Source organism: Rhagoletis zephyria, unplaced genomic scaffold (assembly GCF_001687245.7).
Source record: "Rhagoletis zephyria isolate East Lansing unplaced genomic scaffold, Rhagoletis_zephyria_1.1 Rzeph_scaffold_00018, whole genome shotgun sequence".
Taxonomy (NCBI): Eukaryota; Metazoa; Arthropoda; class Insecta; order Diptera; family Tephritidae; genus Rhagoletis; species Rhagoletis zephyria.
Genome location: NW_016157102.1, coordinates 535405 through 559170, shown reverse-complemented (window position 1 = coordinate 559170; position 23766 = coordinate 535405). Strand labels below are relative to the sequence as shown.

Sequence of the window (23766 nt, the reverse complement as noted above, 5' to 3'; positions counted from 1 at the left end):
ACTCAATGGAAGTGTAGAAAACAAATATTCTCTTTTATTTTGCAATGTGGGTATTCACACCTGTCTGGTTATCTGGCTATTTGGTTATGTGGTTAAATTTTATTCAGTTATAACAAGGATCAGGACACAGTAGAATCATAACTTTTAACTAGATAACCTGATAACCAGGCAAGTGTGAAAACCCATATGTAAATAAAGATCTCTCTATTGAGATACGAATGTAGCCCAAAATAGTTCTGACACAAATGGCGTCAGTGTGTGAAATCCACTTTATGATGTGTACCTACATATATGCAATAATAGCAATGTGTCAAAAGTTCCCAAACAACTAAGTACGACTAATGTAAATTTTATAACAAGACTAAGTTTACGTAAAACAAAGCGAGTGAAAAAATTGCAGAAACTAAGTACTAACAAATTCTCAAGTACTTATTTAGGTATGAAATGCGAAATGTTTTTTTTTTTTTTTTATTACTTTGAGTAGAACTGCAACAACAAAATAGCAATAAATGGGATTTTTGTAAAAGAAAAAAAGCTATATGTATGTGTACATAGTAATCTGCGGGTAATAAAGTAAGGCAGGCAGCGCGTGTCGAATGTTCCTCTCTAAAAACCGAAACAACAAACATGACAAAGGCATAGTTCAACTTACGAAAAAAAAACAAGAAAATCTCAACAAAGCACTCGACAATGTCACCGGTGTGTAATTTATACGTTTATGCCTATGGTTGTGGCCTAAATGTAACGAATGCGAAAGAACGCGTAGCCATTTTTTATTGCGAACATTCAACGCTCAAATACAGGAACTATGAATTAAATGCCGACGCACTGTATGTACTATGTACCACGATACTCTCACTGATACGAACTTGCTTTACCTACATACATACATGTAGTGTATATGTTCGTATGTAAGTAGTACATACTATATATGTATGCTGGCATAAGTCACATCAAATTGATGTTGTTGCCACCAGCGTTGCTGTGATTATTTATTTACGCGACGATCTATGACACTTACGACACTTTACGGCATTAAACCGCGCGTTTCACGATATCATATCGTTATACATACATACATATACAGTGTCGTGGATGAATGCTGGCAACCATAAGGGGGAGGCAATGTGTCTGCATATACATACATATGTATGTATGTATGTACAAAATGTACTACATAGTTGATGGTTGGAAGTGGGTCGAAATGTGCTTGACCCACACTTGTGGGTATTTACTCGAATTTATTTTTTCGCACTTACATATGTATGTAGATACGTTGCTTGATGTTCTCGCCTATGAAGAGTGAAATTGTTTTCGGCAGCGTAGAGCAGGGATTCCCAAACTTTTAAGATGATGGAACCATTACTAAATACCTTTCAATTTATGGAACCTCACATCATCATATTACTAACAATCAAAGGCAGTGCAATTTACATATAAAATGACAACTTACTAGAAATACATAATATACATACTTTAAATTTTAATGTGAAGTATGAAATTGTGAACTGTTATTAATTTTTACTTTATAATTCGGTATTATGTCTATAAGCTGTATGCGTGTTTCTGGGGTAGCATCCTATTTCGACCTGTATTTTTTTTTGTGGCAGAAGAAAGCACAGTTAAGATAACCTTTTTTGCAGCTTCATGGTATTCACTTCTAGCGCTAATCCAAAACTCGTTCAGAGACACAGATTTAAATGTATGTATGTTTCAATGTCGAAGTACTCTGAAGTCTACGAATGCTTCGTAAATGGATTTTGCTCCCAATCGACTTTCATCCGAAAAATAATCTGTCATAGATTTCAGGAAATTTACCAAGTGCACAGTTATGATATTTCACACAGTTGTATAAAGATGGGAAATATTCAATGCTTTTCTTTCAATCCAGAAATGAAATTTTCTTTTAAAGGATGATAATATATCTCTCGCCACAAATATGGTTGTTGATTTTCCGTGCAAAAATTTAGAAATTTCACTAATATTTCCAAAAATGTTATAGGCCAGATATTTTAATGATAATAATAATATTTTGACGCTTACACCTAAGTGTTAGGCCGAGCTTCTCCAATTGGTGATGCTCGCCTGGATGCTGTTACAAAAATAGAGGGACCTACAGTTTTACGTCGCCCTCGAAATATAGTCCGAGGTTTGCCATTGTTGCCGGTGGCCAAGAACACATACAAGTTAGAAAAAACAAGCTGTCAAGAGCAACGCTCAACGCTCTTATGTACATATATATAGATGTACTTGAAAATAGATAATTGCGTCGAGGTCATGCTGTTTAAAGAACTCTTCTTTGCGTGCAACTGAAACCGACTGCCGACCGCCGTGCTTGTTCAGACCAAAATTAATTTCACTGAACGCCGGCGACTTTCCTTTGGAACACTTGGGTTCCGCGGAACCCACTTTAGGAAGCTCTGCCGTAGAGCATCAAGCTAAAATCTAATCAGCCTGCATACAAACATGGGGCACATATTTAAGTACTTTGCCGCAGGACCGAGTGTATAAGCCTAATAAAATTTGCATTCATATACACATGGATGTATTAGGGTGTTCGATTAATCGCCTTTTTCCAAAACCGGTTTTCGAGTTATTCCAAAAATTGCTATCTAAAAAAAAAAACGGTTCCATATTTTAAAATTAAGAAAAAACCAGATAAACCGCGTTTATTTTACATAGTTTTCATACATTGAAAGTGCTTATACTGGTATAAGGTCATGACCAACAGGTACAATAAAACTGTTAAAGAAAAGTAAAGATATATTTTATTAAGAAAAGAGCCGTCGTATCTGAGTGCTTAGATGTGCCTTCTGTCACTGGGGAGATCCATGGTTCAATTTATGGCCCCAGCAACATAAAAAATAGGGTTTTCAATTAGCGATCGCCCCTCGGCAAACTCAAAACTTTTATTTAGAGGTCAAGATTTGTACGTAATTAAAAACCGGTTTGTTCGATAAAAAAATCCAGTTTATTCGATATTCAAAAAATTAAGATTTCAAAAAAACTGCCTATAGATATCCACAAAACCGGCGGAAACCGGGTTGGAAAAACCAATTCAATCACCCTAGTATGTATGTATGTAGAAAGTAGTTTGTTATCAATGAGACGATTAATGAGACGATTAATGATATAAAGTTTTACCTACAAACATATAAGATATATACTCATTTATATATGAGGGATGGTTAGGTTAGGATAGGCGGACTGTTCTTTTCAAGAGTTTACTGGATGGCCACAGAGGCTTCGAACGGAATATTTCTCTATAGACCGTAAATCATCCCAATTTTTTTTCGGAATTCAGTCAGTCAAGATCTCAGCCGAGGACCCTATAAAACCCGGCTCGCGCAGGAGTTAAAGCCCAATGACGATGATATGTGCCGTACGTTCGGTCAATGAGCACATAATCAACTGGAAGTCATCTCAGTGTTTGATGATTCAGTTTAGTGATGAATATTTAGAATGACATTGCATTTATTTTTTAAATTAGTGCCATATAGAAAACCAGAACTAACTGACGCGACAAAAAGTTATTAGACAGCACTCTAGATATTCGTTATGAATAAGTCATTGCAGGAATTTCATTGGCATTCTGAATATCATCTTAAACAGTAGCCAATAAATAAATTAGTTCCAAAGCAGCCGCTTTTTCTTCAAATTCAACAAAATTGCAATGAGAAATGTGTTTGTAAAGCAGTGAATTTGTCACTGAAGTCTAAATGGCACACGATCTTTCCATGGAACTTCAAAGTGAAGCGGCGTCACACTGACCAGCATTCGGGGCAGCACTTTGTGCTGGAAAGAACCTGCAAGTAATGCTGGCGCAGCGCAGCGACTCTACACAAATCTGTTTACTAACAAGCACTGAATCATCCAGCTCATTAAAATACAGTGCACATTGCCGATGCGAGTGCAATGAAATGCTGTATAATTCTTAATGTGGGATGTGGGTATGTGCACGCGAATGAGTGTGTATGTATGAGTTATGCATGGGAACTAATTATGCAAGTATGTATATAAAAAAAAAAAAAAATTATAATACCAGCGAATAGTTAGTGCTTGGAAATGTGCATATTTGTATTGTTGTTGTTGTGGGCTGGCAGCAAAGCGCGCCCTTTCGCAGAAATCCCACCTGGCGGGGTTTTTCTGATTTTGATGAACTACTAAATACACATCTTACAAGAATCGCTCGAGATAGATGCACATATGTATGTGTGTAGATACGATAGCGTATACAATGTATAGATTTTTTTTTTATAAGGGGTCTTTAAGCGCGCACAATCGCTGTGTTGAAAACAAAAAAAAAACGTTTTTGCATTGGAACTAAACAAAATACAAAACAAGTCCGTCAAGTCTTCAAAGTCCCCAGCGAATTTCGCATGAAAAAAATTAACATAATTAAATTTCAAAAAGTAGTCAACAAGAAAAACGGTAAAGATATGCGCGCACTTGCCACCGAAGACACATATCTACGTACGTATGTACAAACATATACATACATGCATGTGCATGTCATCTGCGCTTGCACTTGCACTATACACCCAGTAGTAGTTCATGTCGTTTGAGATATGTACATCATGTTGGTGATATCTTTAAGATACGCGCTAACAATTTTCAAGATAAGCTTAAATGCGTCGCATAGATGAACATACATACATATATGGGTATGTATGTAGCTACAGAATTGGGCTTTCAGTGGGGAGCGGTCTCGGCGATGAAGTGCAAGTGCACTGAGTAAACGAGGGTAGCAATAGAAGAAGGTGTGGTGGCACCGCCTGATATCTACATATGTATGTATCTGCGGTGAATTTTGCATCACAGCAGCTGTCGACTTAAAAAGTGAAGATAGATGGAAGTGGGGTGCTGACCAGCGCGCGCTTAAGTGGAGTACAAGTATTTTTTATAGTGATTGATAGTTGACCATACAAGCTATGTACATAGGTGCGCCACTCGACTGGCGACTGAAGCGGCGATAGATGTAAATGACACTCAACTCAATTCAAATCAACTCAACTAAATTTGCTTCAATTCAATTTTTTGTTTTGCCTGCATGGAAGGCCAGAAACTGCCGAAATGGGGACTTACTATAACTAAAACTATCACTTAGGTATACAAATGAGGGATATATACATTTTTGAATAAAATTACAAATATTGGAGCACAGATGCTTTCTGAAAATATCTATACGCAGAGTTGCACATTAAGGTGGCCAATGAAAAAAGTTGACGCTCTTACAAGAGTCATAAAATTTGGTTATTTTTATGAACGAAATTTGAATTGTTTAAAATGTGCCGACAGTTTTGTTTTTAATAAAGCCCACTTTACTTTTTAATCGTATGCCATTAAATTAGATTTATAAAACCAACAACATTTTAGAGATTAGTGTGGCATCGGTAAGTTAAATGGTTCAAGCCCACCCAAAGCCCATTCCAGTCTAGAATAATGGTGGGGGGACAATCATATCATCAGTTATTATTTGTGAAGCAACGCAGCAGTTTTGAATACCAATAATAACATGAATTTAAAAAATCTCAAAGTACCCACCACCAATTTAGGTTGTTGATGTCCTCCTCTGTAGGTGAAAATTATCAATGGTATTAGGACAGTCTCAACAGTTGGATTTTACATCCGGCATTTTTAGTGTTTCCATATTGTCTGTGATACATTGAAGCTAATGCTGCTACGGACTCTATTTAGCTCTCCCTATTTTTTTATTTCTATTTATTTTTTGGTTATTTTTGTTTAGATATTAGAGCTTTGTCGTAAAAATGTAGGAGGAGAAACTCTGCCAAACACTTAACAAAAGTGTAAGCACGAAAATAATTGAGGGATTCACAAGCTTAAATAAATGTTTAGAGAACTTGAAACGACAACCAACTATTTTTTAACACTGAAAAAATTCATAATATGACTTTGATGGTATTTTGCGAACCCCCTTAATATATTTTTTAGGCGTTTAAAGTTTACGGCATACAACAATACGACACTTACGACACCGTTGTGAACACCCCAATTATAAATATTCATAGAGCTTTGAACTCTCTCCGAGGCTCTTCACAGTGTCAGCATGTCGTTGATCTCTTCTCCGCTTGTCGATGTCCTTTTTTCATCGCATACTACGTTTAGATTTAAGTCTCGGCCTTGAAGATTGGCAAATGATCAGAGAGTCTATTTAAACTTTCTCATAAAGATCCCGGTTACTATTTTGGTTTCAATTTAAGTAAGTTAGTATCTAAATTTTAATTTTTTATTTAGCTCATTCGGCTATCTACGAGCAATTGCAGGCAACATTAAAATTATGACCATGGCGACGGCCGAGCAGCCGGTAAGTCAAGCCCAGCCAGCTCGTCCGGCTGTTCAACCGTCCCGCCCCCCTCACCCCCGTCACCATTCGATCAAAATGCCAGCTGCTACCAGCCGCCGCAAGCCGATAACAAGTTTGCTTTCGTCACTTGCGGCTGACATTGCTGCTAAAATTGTTTACTGTTGTTGTTGTTGTTTGTAATTTTGTTATTGTTGTTGCTATTTTGTACTCATTGTTTCACCTCCATGAATATGAATGCAAGCATTTTTTTTTTTGTAATACATAATTTGTTGTTGCAGCGCTCGTTTTGTTGCACCAGTAGTGCAGCTAGTACAACTACGTATGTATTGTTGTTGTTGCTCTCGGTTAACGTTGCTTGAGATGTTGTTCGCCGCACACCGCACACATTTACATTGGTGCGATTGTTTTCATTATCTTTGATTTTGTTTACAGATTAGTGAATTAATATTTTCGTTGTTGAATTTTTTCGCTGCATTTTTGTTTTGTTTGATTTTCATACAAGTTTCATTGTTTTTTTTTTTTTTGTCGCTGCTGCCGCCTTTGTCGCAGCTGCCGCAGGGCGTATTGCGAAAGTGTTGCTGTTGTATAAATTTATACATTTTTTTCTACCAAATTTGTATGCGATTTTTTATTTACATCTTTTGTTTGCTTTTTGGAGCTTGCAACATGCAACAATTGCTATGGCTGTGACTATGTTTGTGTCGGTTGCTGTTGCGGCGTCGCAGCTAAATGCACATTTTAGTCGCTAATGTGACATGCAACGCTTTACGCCAGGCATGAAGAATTAATGAGCCTGTGGAGGGGAGCGAATCGAGGAGATGCGAGCTGCGACGCGACTCGCTTAACTGGTGCTGCTGAGCTGTCGCGCGCTGGAGGTGTTCGACTGCCACGAAATCGGTTTTAATTTGATTTGTTGCACTGGCGCTGTGACATTCACAAGTCAACAACGAATGACACGTCAGAGCTTTGGGTTTTGTTTTAGCGATTTTAATTCGCTGATAAGGTCAATGGTGGATTTTTTATTTATGCAAATGGTTTTATATTGCGTATGAATGTTAAATTATTTTAATGGAATTGCTTGAGTAATGGTTTTGGTACGAGTATTTTTGCTGTTGTTCTAATGACGTCAATATATATTTTGCGCCTAATAAAGTTTTTCGAAATTCAGCGCATATAGAGGAAAACACCAGCAAAGTTTTAAATTTAGCAAAAAGTGTGAAGAAATCAAATTACGATGACCATCGAGCTCTCCCACGTCAGAGAAGCTTACAACGAAGGCAATCGCTAGGTGCAACCGCATCAACCAGGATTATTACCCTTATACGGAGCGAAATACCACAAAAGGCTTGCAGTGCAAACATCGAGCGTCGAGTGACCTCCAATAGTATATTAAGATGCCTGCGGATGGATACTGCACAGCTTGATAGCCTGCGGTAGACATTTATCTAAGCCGTCCACTAAGTAACAAGTACCTACCGATCATCGGCCGGCTACATCATCTTTAGGAGAGGACAAGGAGGTCCTCATGTATGTAGATGCAAGGAGGCATTCTATGGGCGACGCCAATAATTCTGGATTTCAGGTCGCAATAACGGACAGCACCGATACGACCTCAGCAGCTGGTCATAAACTCGAGAATCTTATAGCGTTCCATAGCGATAGTTTGGAGATAACGAATCGAACAATTATGAAAGCAATATTGCCTATCAGCTACGAAAGCTTAGACTTATAGCGACGAGCGAAGAAATTATTAACTATGGCTTTAAAATTTATATACTTCAACATCTTTTAAAAATTAAAATTTGCATGCTGTTAAACAAAATTTGGTCCGAAAACTGCAATCTCTGTGTACTTTGTCCAATCCACAAGAAAGAAGATTCCGGGTTTTTTCGCCAATTAGTTTAGTTTGAAAGGGCATTCGGTACAAACACACAATTTTAGGTACATTTGGAACGTAGCCAAATAACTTCCCAGGAAATCAGCTCTTATTTTTATTGACATTTCAATGCATTTTCTGTTGCGGGCAACTGGTCCAATACCTTCCCTCCTTTGTGAAGGGGCATACAAATGATACAAAAAGATGGTCAAAGTAACGCAACTGTAGTTGATTTCGCCAGATAGACGGATAATATTTATTTTTAAACGTCAGATCGGAGAACTGGGAGGAAATTAATTCACCTTTTCTACAACAAAGTTTTGTCTCGCGCTGCTCGAAGAGACTCTTTTCATAGGCAAAATTTGTTTAATGTGAGTACAGAAGTTGATGTGGAATTTTTATCCTCCTATCTTCTTTATATAGAAATACATATTTACTTTTTGGGTACATCTATCTACTTTTAGATAAAGCTTTCCGTAAATTAGGTACAATTTTATAATTAAATTTTCCATCCCTGATGGAATATCAGCTGTAAAAGAGGGACAGAGACAAACAGCTGATTGCTCTTTGTTCAATAAACATACCTCCAAGTCAAAATTAATAATTAATTGGCAATTAATAAATTGAATTTTTGTATGATAAATTGGGTAACAATTAAGGTGAAAAGGTTCTTAATTTCCAATTAGGCCCCTGTTTGAGCATAGTCTAAGTCCCCAGCCATATTTTCAAAACACGTCAAACCCTGGCGAAGACACTCGATATGCAAATGGAAACACATCACCCTTTTGTCCATTTTAAAACCGCTTTTTATAACACGAAAAGAAGCTGCCTGTGCGACAACACATCTAAAGTTAGGATCCCTGCCAAACTAATAATGCTGTCAGTTCCGTTTAAATTGAGAAGGGCCTCTCCGCGTCTTGGAGACCAAGCGAGGTTTTAGACATGGAGATTTAGTCTTATGCGACTTTTTCAATTTGATGCTGGAAAGTGTAATAAGAGCTGCTTATCTAAGTCGCAGCGCCAACATATATACCAAAAAACGATGCTGCTAGAGTACGCAGATGATATTGACATCGTCAGCTTGAAACTTAGGAACGTCAACGCAGCATTTTCCAGCTTAAAAAAAGAAGCTGGATACGTTGACATACAAGTAGAAGAGGACAAGACAAGGTACCTCCTGGAAACATATAAAAAGTCTTCGCGTATTTATACACACGTCACGGTTGGCAGCCATAATTTTGAAGTAGTGAGGAGCTTCATTCACCTAGGGTCCCAAATAAATGCCCCCAGAATGTCCTCAAGGCTGAATAACTCTTGGTCAAAAGGTGATACTTGAAGCTCGGTAGGTAATTAAAAAGCAGAGCCATCTCACGACGAACACAATTTCTCTAAAAATCTCATTATGTCCGTTCCTTTATGTGGTGCAGAAACGTGGACAATGTCGAACAAAGATGTAAAGGCTTTGGGTGCTGTGCTTATTCTACGCAAGATCTATGACCCTGTCAAGTACACATCGACGGCTGAGTGGGACATTGACATTTTCTCGGCAGCCAGTTCGAAAACGCCCTATCTCAGAATTTGGTTAAGGGATGCCCAATCTCAGAATTTGTTTCAAGAACCTTCTTTCTCAGAATTTGTTTCAAAAAAGCGAGTAAGTATTCAAATGCATATCAAAAGGAAAGAGTTAAAGTGTAATGTTCAGAGATATGTGATAAAAATAGCACTGGGAAAAATTACAGAATATAAATGCAATCAACCCCTAGACCATAACTTCCAAGCTTGCGTCAATGTCAACTGCACTTTATGTATTCCCCACGTAACAAGATATAAAGTAACTGCAACCTCAATACAGATCTAGAAATTTGCATGTTTTCATATATATTTGCATACATACATATATATCTATAAATTTGTTCATACATCAAGATTTGCACTTATGTACATATGTTTGCTTGTAACTTTATAACTTCGTCGACACACTTACATATGTGCATGCTAAGGTGCATACATAAGTATCTACTAGAAGTATGTTTGAGTTGAGTGAATAGTAAAGTGCATTGAAGTGCAGTACAGCCGATCAGCGCACACAGGCACTCACTCACACACTGACAATTTGCAATATCATATGAGTCTATCTCGTTGCTGTTTCGTTTTGTTTTCGAAAATATTTATTGGTTGTGGGCGTGGGCTTCCTAATTGAATTAGTATGCCACAAGTTACTTAGTTGTTTGATAGCCTCAGACGTCGGTGGTGACTAGCAATAAAAAACAACAAAGCACTCAAATCCAGCTATTCAGCGAGTCAACGAGCTAGCCAAGCAAACACAATATTCATGTATGTACATATGTACATATGTATGTATGTATGTATGTATGCATTTAGTTAGAACAGCTGTGTAAGTGTGGTTTACCTCAACGACAAGCGCATTCAAAGGCATACATATATATGTATGTAGCTCTTGAGTAGCGAAGGTGGCAAGGGGCACCAAAACTCGTTCGGTTATGTTGCGGCATGTGGGTGTTGCATGTTTTTCACATTCGCAACACTGCAAAGTCGAAATGCTAAGGAGAACAATACAATTTTCGAGTTCTTTTTTTTTAATTTTGTATTGCTGTTGTTGTAAGATATTGACTTAACGCGACTGTTATAAGATCGCTTTGTCGAGTAAGTCTAGGCAAGCAGACAGACTAGACTGGCTGGCAAGTACTTATGTAGAAGGCAGGCAGTAATATGTCAGGGTGGTGTTGCAAAATAACTCCCCCTCGTTGTAATGAAGTTTTTCATCGGAGTAGGGCGCGCGAGCGATTGCAGCACAGCGCAGCGCATAGTCTGATATGTTTTAAAGCGAATACACAGCGGGAAAATTTTATTGAATTGTTTCTTAATATTCAAACTTTTTATTCTAAATTTGTAGGTATGAGATTTTATAGCCCATTAAATTTTAAAAGGATATAGTGCAAGTTTCGAGTGATTACAGAATCCCGCTGATTTTTGATAACTTTTTTAGCTCACGGCGTTGTGCATTTTCTCATATATATACCATATCTACATATGTACATAAAGTATGATCAATATGAATATTTTATTTAATAAAATGCACCCAGCTGAAAAAAATTAAAAAAAAACCGCACGATTTTTAACTGCGCGAGACTTACACTAAAATTTTCTAACAATTAAGAATAAAAAGTTTAAAATTGCCTACCTTTGGCTTCGTTCTATGCATAAATGCTTCGTGGACGAATATTATAAAAAATAAATCGCTTAGGCTGTACAGAAACCTATCTTTGGTCCTCTTTGGTCCTCTTTGGTCTAAGCTTGAAAGTGTTAAGGAGAATTGATTAAAATTACAAAACCGTTATTGAAAATAGTTGTAAATCTAGGATTTTTATTGCGAACATCTTGTTGTGGCAGATTTCCCTTGACATGGTGCCACGACGTGTTTGCATGAAAGAAAATATGGAGATGGGTATCTTACCATCGATAGCGTAACCGAGGGATGTACCAAGCTTTGATAGTTATTGGACTTAGTAGTGCAGTTTTTTTACAGTATTCCCATGCCACTACTATGAAAGGATACGGCACAAACAATTTCACAAAAGGGATTTTCAGCATTGTAAGTATACATATATGGTATCTTGTTGGGCACACGCTCATAAAAAATGGAGCTCTACAAACAAGTCCGTTCGGGCCTAAATTTCATTTTTTAAATTAATGGAAATATCAAAAACTTTTAAAGTAAATTTTTATAGCCTTATTCATAAAAAATAAAATAGGTTTAAAGAGCTTTATTTATAAAGTGACATTTTAATATAAATTTTCGATTTATAAAACAGTTAAAGTCTTCCTTATTTTATTGAAATTGGGTGTTAGTCTAGATTTTTTTTTTAAATCCATATGTATGTACATGCATATACAGTATCGGTCATATCTATAGCACGCCATTTCAAAGTGATATTGTGTGCCACTTATGTTTATTTATTTATTTTTAAGAATTTTCAATTAAAATTTTGTTCAATCTCGGACAAACCCTATATATACCCAAGTTTAACAATTTGTAGAAAACTACAAAAAAGTGCAACATATTTTCACCTAAATTTCAAACTTTTTTCTCGGTAGTGATAGAATTTTTTTGAGGACACAGTTTTTTAGCCCCTGCAATTTTAGTCTGATAATGTGCAAATTTCAAGTGGCTACGAGTTACCGTTAATTTTTTATAATTTTTTTGTCGCATTGGCTTCCATATAATGAATAAACTCAATTTATTTGTATATGGAAGAAAACCGCAACATCCTTGGCGAAAAAAATTCTAAAAAATATGCGGTAACTTTTAGCCACTTGAAACTTGCACATTATCAGACTAAAATTGAAAACTGTGTATTCAGAAAAATTCAAACACTTCCGAGAAAAAAGTTTGAAATTTAGGTGAAAATTTGTTGCACTTTTTTGTAGTTTTCTATAAGTTTTTAAACTTGGGTTTATATGGGTTTTGTTAGATAAAGAACTGTATTTTAATTGAAAATTCTTAAAAATAAATAAATAAACATAAATGGCACACAATATCACTTTGAAATGGCGTGCTATAGATATGACCGATACTGTATATGCACTGTATGTAATATTTTATACTCCATATAAAAACTCTTGGAATCATCGAACTTTTGTAACCGAAATTCGTATTCCTTTTTTATTGTTTTCTGATATATTAAGATTGGCCTACCAAGGTATTAAGGCACCATAACAAAGAGTGTGGCTTGTTACCACACCCATGTTGTCTGATTAAGTTAACGGCTCCCTGTGAGTAGTCTATGCTGTAAATTCCACGAAAGTATTGCCTAACAAAGACATAAAATCGCGCTTGAATAAAATATTTAGTCTAATTGCAATCGTCACCAGAGAAAACTATGTCTGGTTGGACTAATTTTCGCAAAATAGATCCGTAGCCAGTATTATCAAAATCAATCTCGATATCCAATAAACGGCACAGAGCAACCTCTCTTTGGGGTCCATAGTCTTAAGATCGAAGAAGAGTATGGCTTAAGGTAGACAATAAAGAAACAAAAAATGGATTATGAACATTGATTAATAAAAATACTTTTTTGAAAGTGGTCGCTCCAGGCTGGGCAAACAGCTCGTCCGAACTGAAATCTGTTTATTTTTCACTTGGTGTATTTTTATAACCGAAAATTTCCTCCTCTTGACTAAATTATTAACATCAACATGAACGTGCTGTACAGGTGACACTTTATTTTTGAAAGTGCATTATTGTCTGTTGGCAGATATTTACATACATTTTTGTGCGACGTACTTAATTTGCATGTTAACCTAATAACCTCGGGCAAAGACTTGGCTGAAAACGCCCCGAATTGTATAAGAAAGAAAAAGGAGTTTCCTTCAAGTAGAAAGAAAAAAAGAGAAAAACTGACCTACTCTTACCCAGCCAACGGGAATAAAATAAAGACAAATAGTAACCAGCTAGCAGCTGTCAATTGTGCTACCATAAAACTTGCAAAACAAATACAAGAGAGAACCAACACTGAAGGCACACAAAATATAGCAACGACAATATTAACGGCTACAACACTGTACCATTAAATACACAAAAAAAAGTGTTTCACTGAAGGTAAAGTTGAACATTTGCGTAAAAAAAAACGTAAAATCCAAAAAATTCTGTTACCAAAAAGCTGTTCCCCATTTACGAAATATATCCTTGTCCATCACAACGACAGGCTAATTACCCGCGGACAGTCGCGAAAAGTGCATTACCTCGAAGCGACAACTGAAAAATCGCTTAAATCAATAATTTGTTATATTTTTTTTTAGAGAAGCTTCCGTTGCGCTTTGACTCATTAAATTATTCGCTGCACTACTGTTTTGTTTTGGCAATGTCTCATTTCATAGCCGCCAGGCGTGGAGGGGTTAATGTGTAACTGAACGTGCCAAGAGGGTACAAAAAGTTGAACCAAAAACCCAAAATAAATAGCAACAAAAATTAATTTATGAGTGCACAAAGGGTGTAACTGCAATTTGACTGCAGCAGCAGCAGCAGCAGTGGCAAGCAGCTCCTTCTTGTCCACTCTCATCACAACTTGGTAGCTTCTTGGCGGTGGCAGTGCCGCTTCACTTTGAGTAAATTATCGCGCCCATTGCACGTGCTTTGTTGCTGCTGCTTGCTGCCTTGCTTGCTTGATTACTTGGTTTGGTTTGGCGGCGTGGTCACTTTCCAAACGCCAGCGCGCTATCCAGCCAGTCGCTCAGCCAGTTGTTGGTGCAATTCATTTTATTTATAGCTTTTACTTTGCACTGAATAAAGCAATAAAGAAAGATAGCTAGCTGGCGTTGGCTGGCTATTTTGAAACCGATAAGCGTTTGACCGGGCGAAAGGAAATTTGTTGCAAAGCGTGATCCGATCGATTCGACACTTTCTGTTTACAAAAGTTTGCTAGCAGAGTTTGTCGAGTAATGTTGAATTGCTTCCTCATAGCACTACATACATACATACATAACTTTTTCTCTGGTTTGTTGGCTACTGTTTTGCATTGGTAGTTAGCGCGTAGTTGCTATTGTTTTTGGATTTATTTTATAGCTTCTTGTGGCAGTAATTAAAGCCGCCCTCTTGGTTAAGCGAAAGCGGAAGTCGTTTATTGATTGTTTTTTTTTGCTTTCGCATGCAAAGGGCGGACAAATTTATATGTGTTTATATATCTATGTATACCGAAGCACTCATTCACACACACACAAACATGCGCACAAGCCGATATGCAAGTGTTGCCATTACAATTCACTTTTGTTTTTTGTAAATTTTTTTTCCTAAGTTTGCTTCTGGCAGTAAATATTTGTCAAGAGTCGCTCGGGAAAATTAAGTTAAATTTAAGATTTGTGTCGGCAGCGGGACATTGGCCTTCAAGCGGGCGTGTCCGCTGCAGTGCTGCCGCTTGGCCATTGTTTACCTTGATTTAATTGTTTTGTGAACTTTACTCTACAAATTGTATGTGCATATCTACTAACTACTTACTTACATATATGTACAAACATATATCTATAAGTATTTCGTTAATTCTCCTGTCCCATTAAATACTTAAATATTTAGAGCAGAATTGTTGGCGGTCAAAAAAATCGATAAAAAGTATTTTGTTTTGTTAGCAAGTTGGCGAGGGCTTTAAGCCATTTTGGATGTTTTTTGAGTTTTCTCAATTTTTCCTTTTCTTTTTTTTTGAGCAACCATGCTACAATTCTATAGTAAATAAGTATCTAGTAAGAATAAATACGCAGGTAAAAAAAAATTAATTTCTTCCCTTTAAGCTCAAATAATATTTACATTTTTATGTTGTATATACTCTTTTTTTTAATTGCATTCAATAATCTATAAAATTTCTTTTTTGGTATAAATATGTATTTAAACTCCTGCTTACCTGCGTTTGCGTCAGACCCAGACTCGCCGCTAATTCGGCTCGCTCTGGCAGCGCTAAATACTGGGTACGCTGGAATCGTCGATTTAATTGTTGTAATTGCAATGAACTGTATATTGTGCGTGGTTTGCGCATTTTCTTGCCTTTGCCATTGACGCGTAAGCCGGAATCTTCGCATTTGTCGGATATGGAGAAATCTGCAAAGTTCGAAAAAGTAGAAGAAGAATAATGCATTATTTTATTTCTAACTTCGGTACCTAAAGTTTAAAAATATGAAAGCAACTTAAATTTTAGATCAGTCCCATAAATAGCATATAACCAGGTAGCAATAAGGTTACGATATTTATAATAAAAGTTATAATTTAAAATTTTATTTCTATTTTACCCACACAATTTAACTATTTTTTGATGATTTTTAGTTTTTTGTCTATTGCAACCGTTATTTTCATATTAAATTTTTTAGATCATAAAATATTTCAATCGGTTATGAAAACGCATAATTCTCTAAACGAGTTTGCCTCACCATGTAAACCCGGTGGCAACGCCAGATACAAAATTTAATTTTTAATTAAACCATTTTTGTCCATCGTGTGTTTCAGTCCGAGTACACTTTGCTTTAGTCAAAAACTCAATCACTTCGTCCTATCTTTGGTTTTTTTTTTAATTTAGAAAAAATCCTTTTCTTAAAAAAATTTTGAATTAAATCATATTATTGTAGTAGGCGTTTTTGAACCTATATATATTGTTTAAGAGTATGGCGATCCAAAACCATTCCAAATATAAAAATCGCTTAATAAAATACGGCAACAAAATCAATATAAATATTTTGAATTACTCTCGAAGTAGACGAAATGTAATTGTCTGAGCAATTACCCTGCAAACCAAAGTTCCCGAAATCTTAACGAAATCTTTAGGAGTATCTGATTTCTGTAACGATTTTTTTCCGAATCTTCAAAGAAAATTATATGAAGTGGTTGACACGAACTCGTAAAGAAATTTCTGTACGAAAAATAAAGAAAATTCTGAAAAAAGTCTGCAAGAAATTCTTCACAGAGCAGCATTATTTTCATTTCTTCACCGATTTTCTTCCGAAATTTCGTAAAAGAATGGAAGTGTGCGTAATTTATTTCATTTTAGAAAATTCGGAAAAAAATCTGATGATATCTTTCCGAATTCGTTAAAATTTCTTTACGATTCAGAATACTCTGAAAAAATGGTTTGCAGGGTACTCACTAAGTGTTTGTATGTCTTTAGCCCAATTTCTCACTACATGCATGCACATACTTATGCATGTACATATCTATCACTTACAACAATAGGCGAAAATAGCCTACAGCCAAACGCGTTTAGTGTAATTGCATTCATTAAAACCAAAGTTCAAAGCACTTCAAATGTAAACAATCGCGCATACATCCTACTACTACACACATACAGCAAACTAATAGTTAATTTTATATTTTTATTTTCTTTTGTATTTTATTAAGTAGTAGTTGTGTGCGTGGCATAAACATTTAAAACAAAAATAATAAATAAGAAACAAATTGCAAAATAATTTAATAATTGTCAACAATATTGTCCCATGCAGCAGACGAGCTGAATTGCTCTCCACAACACATTTTCGCAGCAATACTTGTAATTAACCGTTATAGCGCTATGAAAAACTATTATTAAACAAATCGACAGCCACTTAACGATTAGATGAATAGTCAAATTGGCCTGCCAGGCTGTCAGTGTATGCCAGCTATAAATTATAGCTGTGTAAGTTGGTGTACCCGGGGTGTACCCTTTATGCTGCTTTTTGTTTTGCAAAAAGGTTTTTGCTACTCACTAATCAAAAAAAAAAAAAAAAACCTTTTCTGCAATTGGTGCACGCATATTTGGCCTTCACAATGTCATACGCTGTTGCTTTCAGGGAGGCCTGCCACAGCTCTTTCCGTCACCCCGCTAAATTCAGAATGAAATAATTAATTGTGGCAATCGAAATTGTAATAGCAGACATTATAATTACATATGTAGGCAAAGGCTGCTATTAAACGGATGTGTGTATGTGCCTATTCACTTGCAAGAGCAAACTACATACACTGAGGGATATAATGCATAGTAAAAATGAATACTTTATATTTGATTATCGTTTAAAAATGTTCGTATTTAAAAATAATATTTTCATACAAAATTTATTACGCACGTATTTGACTGTTCACATCTGAGTATGTATATGTAAGTGTACATACGCACCACAAGAATGCAGAGCGCCGCTCTGAGAGCGTACGTACATGTTTATCCGTACAAATCGCGTGCTGTGGTGTTGATGGATATTCAACATTTGAAAGCAAATTTATATGCTTGGGTGCGGCTGAGTGTGCAAAGATGCTTACCACAAGTTGTTGATATCCGGAGATGGTCGGGTTCGAATTCCACTGCAGGCAACATGCAAATTAAATGTTTTTTTTTAGTTTTTGTCTTGATTAATCACTTCACGGATGCTTTTTCAGTACGAACGCGGTCATTTTAATATGCGCGTAATTGAATTGAATATTTACCAATATATAGTACTTTCGTTGACGTTTATAGTAAGATCAATTACGTTTCTATTTGATTTTAATATTTTTTTCCCTCAGTGTACGTTCGTGTAATCAGGCACTAATATTTTATTACAATATTAACTTGTTTCTATAACATGATTTTTTCACTTTCGCCTACTTTTCTTCAAAGTTGTTAACAAACGCAATTAATTTCAAAATGCAAAAGCAAATTTAATTTTTTTATTGTTGTGTTATTTTGATACATATTTTAAATCTCCTAAGAACGTATCTGCGGTTTATTAATAAACCTTATTTATATTTATTTTTCTCGAATACATATTTATTTTAAATACTTTTCTTATAATTTATGCAAGTAAACTGGTTATAAATTCATTCATTCACGACCAGTTGCCGACAATCAACCACTTTTTTGTACATATTTCCAACTCGAAATAAATCAAACTGCCCACAAAAAAAAACAGCGCATACTTGTTTAAACATTCAAACATAAGTTGGGACACCTGAAAACCCACGAAAAATTAGTAGCTGACATTTTTATGTGTGTATTGACAGTAGCCCACTGTGTCGCTCACAGCGGGGTGTCCACCTTAAACGTGCAACATGAACAATAATTCACTCATAACAACAGCATAATCATGTATGAAGCGGTGATACAACAAGTCAAAATGCCATTCATAAAGCAAACAAATGGGGTTCGAAAAAATATGCGAAGTGTTCACGAGTAGATAGTGATAGCTCATGTGTGAATCGTGAGTGTTATTGGAGTTCGCGGTTTTCGAATGAGATAAATTAGATCTTAATTACCACTAAGCTGCTGGGCAGTGGTAAATGAAATGAAATCGCATTGCATTTTAACAATTACATTGAATATAATGAGACAGCTTTGGTATTGCCAATTGATGAGTTAATAAACTTCAACAGGTAAAAGCTTCAAGTGCGCGCGAAAAATAGATGAAACGACAATGTAAAAAATTAATACATTATATTACATAACAGCTAGTTTTTTTTTTAGTAAAATAAACTGCTATCGTTATTTATTCTTTGATGCGGTGTCGATTTTCAGTTAAAAGGTGCAATCTTCTGAAATTAGATACAATTAATAATTTTTATAGCATAATTTTTAACCGACCTCAACAAAAGGAGGAGGTTATAAATTCTTCGGAATATTTTTTTTTTAATGTACATATGTTACCGCATAACTTTGGACCACGTTAACCGAGAACTCTTTTTTAAACGACTTGGATTCGATCATTGGATTATGGGTACTCTTAAATTTGTATACAAGAATTGAAGTCGGTTTTGTTTTTTGCTTAAAAATTACTATTTTTTTTTAAATACCTGAAGAAGCAATTTAAGAGGCATTTAAAAGAGTAGTTTTAATTGAGTTAAACCTATTATAACTCTTTATTATTTAGTAGCGGCAATTTCTTAGTTCTAAAGCGTTTGTGTGTGAATGTATTAAGCCAGAAAACCAATATCGGACATCTCATCATCTTTAAAACAGAGCTGACAATTCAGTTAACCCGGTGCGTAAGCGAACAGAGACGATTGTGATGGGTTAAATAAGAAGTGGCTAGCCTGATTTCAGTTGGGGTCAAGAGACTAACATCCTTCGTTACAAAAGGATAAAACCATGGTTGAACGAGTTCTTCTTGATGGCTGATTTAAAGGTCAACGATTCACCACTTTTCTGCTCGCGATGTTTGAGTTCCGGTCGCCTAAAGAAGAATTTTACATGTGAAAGCAACAACAAAGTTAGCTAGCACGGTTAGACGATAGCGGTATGACGTTATCACAATCCTGGGATCCCGGGATTAGTCCCGGTATTCAGATATGCATTAATTACTTTTCAACAACTTAAATTGAAAAAATTGCTTCTATCTCTCCTACCATAAAATAAATAATAAATACATGGGTTTGAAACCTACGTTTTTATTTAAAGTGGCGTTTTTTTATTTTTTTCTCTCTGACGCCGGGATTTATTTTAAAGGACTTTGTAAAATTATTTAAAAAATTCAAGGCAATGTAGAATAAAGATATGGGTACCAAATGAAAGAGCAATTTAGAATTTAAAAAAATTAAACTTTTTGGATTCACAAGGACGAGTAGGTATTTTTTCAAACTGATAAAGTTAGAAGGACGAAACTCTAGGAAGTTATCGAGTTTATATAAGTCCTTAACATATAATTTTTTCAAAATCAAATATTTCGAAATTTCATGGATAAAATTTTAAAAGGACATTTTCAATATTTACCAGTCCTTATGCACCAAAAAATTAATATAATTAGATTCTACAGAATTTCCTCTTTAATTTTATACCCATACTTCTCTAAGCGCATTTCACTGAATTCTTTAAATTATTTTTGAATTACTGGCGTCAGAGTGAAAACCTTAGAACGCAATTTTTTCGCCCCACGGTTTTGCGGATTTATTGATTTTTGTGTGTAAAATTTACTATCGCACGGAGTTATATGTATAATGAGCAAGACAATTAAAAAAAAAAAATATTATTAAATAAAAAAAGAAATATACTGGTAAAGAAAAGGAGTTTCTATTATAGTCTTCAGTGCAGATTACAAATCCCGAAAATCCCGGGATTATTTCCCAAGAATCCCGGACTTTTCGGGACCTAAAAAGGGCCGGGATCACGGGATTAACATTCCTAATGCTCACGTACTAATGTTCGTACGTACTACTGGAATTTACAATGATTTTTATTTTTCGAGTTTGATCAATAAAGATTAAAAATAATAATTAATATTTTTGTCTTATTTTTTCGCTCAAAGGAAATTATTATTACTCGATTTTATTATCGAAGATAATAATAATTATTGTAAGTTACAAAAGTCAAAATCTCAGTAGGTTGATTCTAAAAATAATCATTATTTTTAAGTGGAAAAATAAAACTCAAAAATAATACTTATATCTGAGCGACAAAATAAAAGTTATAAAATAATCATTATTTGTGATCGAAAAATCAAATGATAGTTATTTCCGTTGAGCGAAAAAAATTAAAAATCTCAAAATAATGATTAAAAGCTGATTTAAATTATTTTACTAATAATGATTACCGTCCCTGATTAAAACATAATTATACACTAAAGGACTTCCCTTTAACATACTTTTAGGTGCAACGCATTTGTAAATAATCGGCCTTATTGCGAATTTCATGTGAACAAATATTCCCAAAAATTTTAAGAAAAACATAAACAATTTTTCCCCGATTTGTTTTTGTTTTGCTTGTAAATTCTTGTGAACAATTAATTCACATAGAATTGGCGATAGGGCTGAATATTATGCTTGCTCTACTACTACGAAAATTTGAGGTACTGAAATTCCTTTGTTTTATTTTTTCAGATAATCTTGACTCTTGGCATAATTCATCCTCTCATCTGAATATTTTTTAACAACTGTTTTTCTGTTGATTATGAAAAACTCAGGTTACGGTACAGGCGAGAGTTTGCGGTGACAAAAACTTTACCAACGCCCACTCGCTCCCGATTAGAGTCATCACGTCATGCACTTAGAGATGCACAACGCTCCATATAGGAACATACATACATATGTACACACATATCTATGTATGTACATACTTACTAAGCTCTACTTTTCAATGTGATTGCTGTTAAAAGCACATGTACATATGTACATATGTTTTTTATGTGGCTGTGGAAGTAAATAAGTACCAGTAGGTATATAAGATGTACTTGCACAATATGTATGTACATATGTTTAAGTGGCTTTGTCCACGTTCACCGTCAAGGTTAATTGTTTTGCGATTGCCAAATCGTCAATTCGTGTTGGCGGCACCGACGACGACAACAACGGCAATGACAATTGCGAATCTCGCGCTGCCGTTGATTTTCGTTTTATTTTTTTTTCTCATTCATGCAAAACGAAGCAATTTTTTTTTTGTGTCTGACTGCTTGTAATGCGTTTGCACAAAATTGCAAGTACATTTTAGATGGTAAAAAGTAGTCAAAAACATATGTACATAAATAAATGAAAGCGAAGAGGCGAAAACTAAAATTCAAATAAAAAACTTTGGCAAAACTGCTCAACCATGTAAAAATGCGCGCACGTTGTCAGATATACATATGTATGTACAATTGAGATTGTAAATAAAACGTGTATGTATATATGTATAATTGTTAGAAAAAAATGTATTTATTTATATACAAAAACACATTCGAACCTACGCTATATCTACACGAATGACAGCGTGAAATCGAAAAACAAAAGACCGAAAATAAAAATGTCACAGTCAAGCGCGCAATTATGTCACTACAAAAAACGTGGCACATCCATATCTAAGTGCGCTTGGATACCATTACATATGTACATACAATAAATACCTACAAAATAAGAACCAACAAAACCTGGTAACATTCATACTTAAATTAAACGTCTATTACTGTAAACTTGTACATACATACATATGTACATCAAAACAAAAAAAAACCAAACAGTAACAAAGAAAAATAGAATTAAAATAAACAAATCGTAAGCGCCGATAAAATAAAAAGATGAATCGCTCTGTGTAATCGCGATGAATTCATCTTTCCACTTGAAGGCGCATCGAGTGGACATTGGCAGCAGCAGCTCGGTGTTTGTTTGTACGTTCGGAAGGACGTTGATGGGTTTGTGGGTACATTCCATAGGCATGTGCCTACATACACACATACATATGTACGTACATATATTTGGAGGCAACGAACAAGTAACGCTTAAATGAGCTACAGATCAGTTGGACACTAAACGCTCGATTATCATTATTTGGTGACAATAATCAGGTAATTTTTTGTATATTTTATGGTTAAAAAAAATTATGAAACTGTAGCTTTGAATTTTGAATAGATACCATACACTTTTAAGAAAATTGCTGATACATATGGCCTTATTCATAAAAAATAAAGTAGCTTTATAAATGGTTTATAAATTGAAAAATGTATGAAAACGTCAATTTATAAAGCTCTTTAAACCTACTTTATTTTTTATGAATAAGGCCATTAGACTTTGTAATCACACAAGAGGATGCTAAGCTTATATCGAATACTATTAGGAAGACCAGTTTTGCACAACTCATAAAATATTTTGAACAGTGTTTGACTCGTGGATATGTGTAAGAACTAGGGTGATTCACTGTAAATACATTGCATTTTTTATTGCGGTAAAACCGCAAGCAAAACCTTTTGAGCAATCAAGTTCCCTTCTATGATTCTATGACATACGTATACGACGTATGTTTTTCAAGTTGTAACAAACCAATAGGGGTGTTATCGAAATCTTGCTAGGCCGTTGCACGTAGCACGGATTGCATACAGTAATCGGACTTCTACCACATTGTGGTAGATCTGCCACTTTTTTGAGCATCTACCACACAAGGACTGAAATCTACCACATATTCGAGTTTTTGAGTACTTAGTTTTATTTTTCTTTGACATAATTTTCTTAATTTTAAGAGCAAAAATTGACCAACACTAAACACTATATGGTAACAAGAATGATATATTAGACAAGATTTCGCATTCCCGGCGGCGATGAAATTTCTCAAGTAAAAGTAAACAAAGCCGAATGGGAGGATAAAATAAACTGTAAAATAGTAAATTTTCTCAA

General features: G+C 35.2%; 1 protein-coding gene across 2 annotated transcripts in view; it reads right to left on the bottom strand.

Annotated features, from left to right (window-relative positions):
- The window catches only part of Dll (homeotic protein distal-less), a 94645-nt gene that overhangs the window by 51748 nt on the left and 19131 nt on the right, over positions 1-23766 (bottom strand). For both annotated transcript variants that reach the window (XM_017613772.1, XM_017613780.1), the window contains exon 3: positions 15611-15804. In XM_017613772.1, the coding sequence (XP_017469261.1) occupies positions 15611-15804 (194 nt within the window). The remainder of the gene's footprint in view (positions 1-15610; positions 15805-23766) is intronic.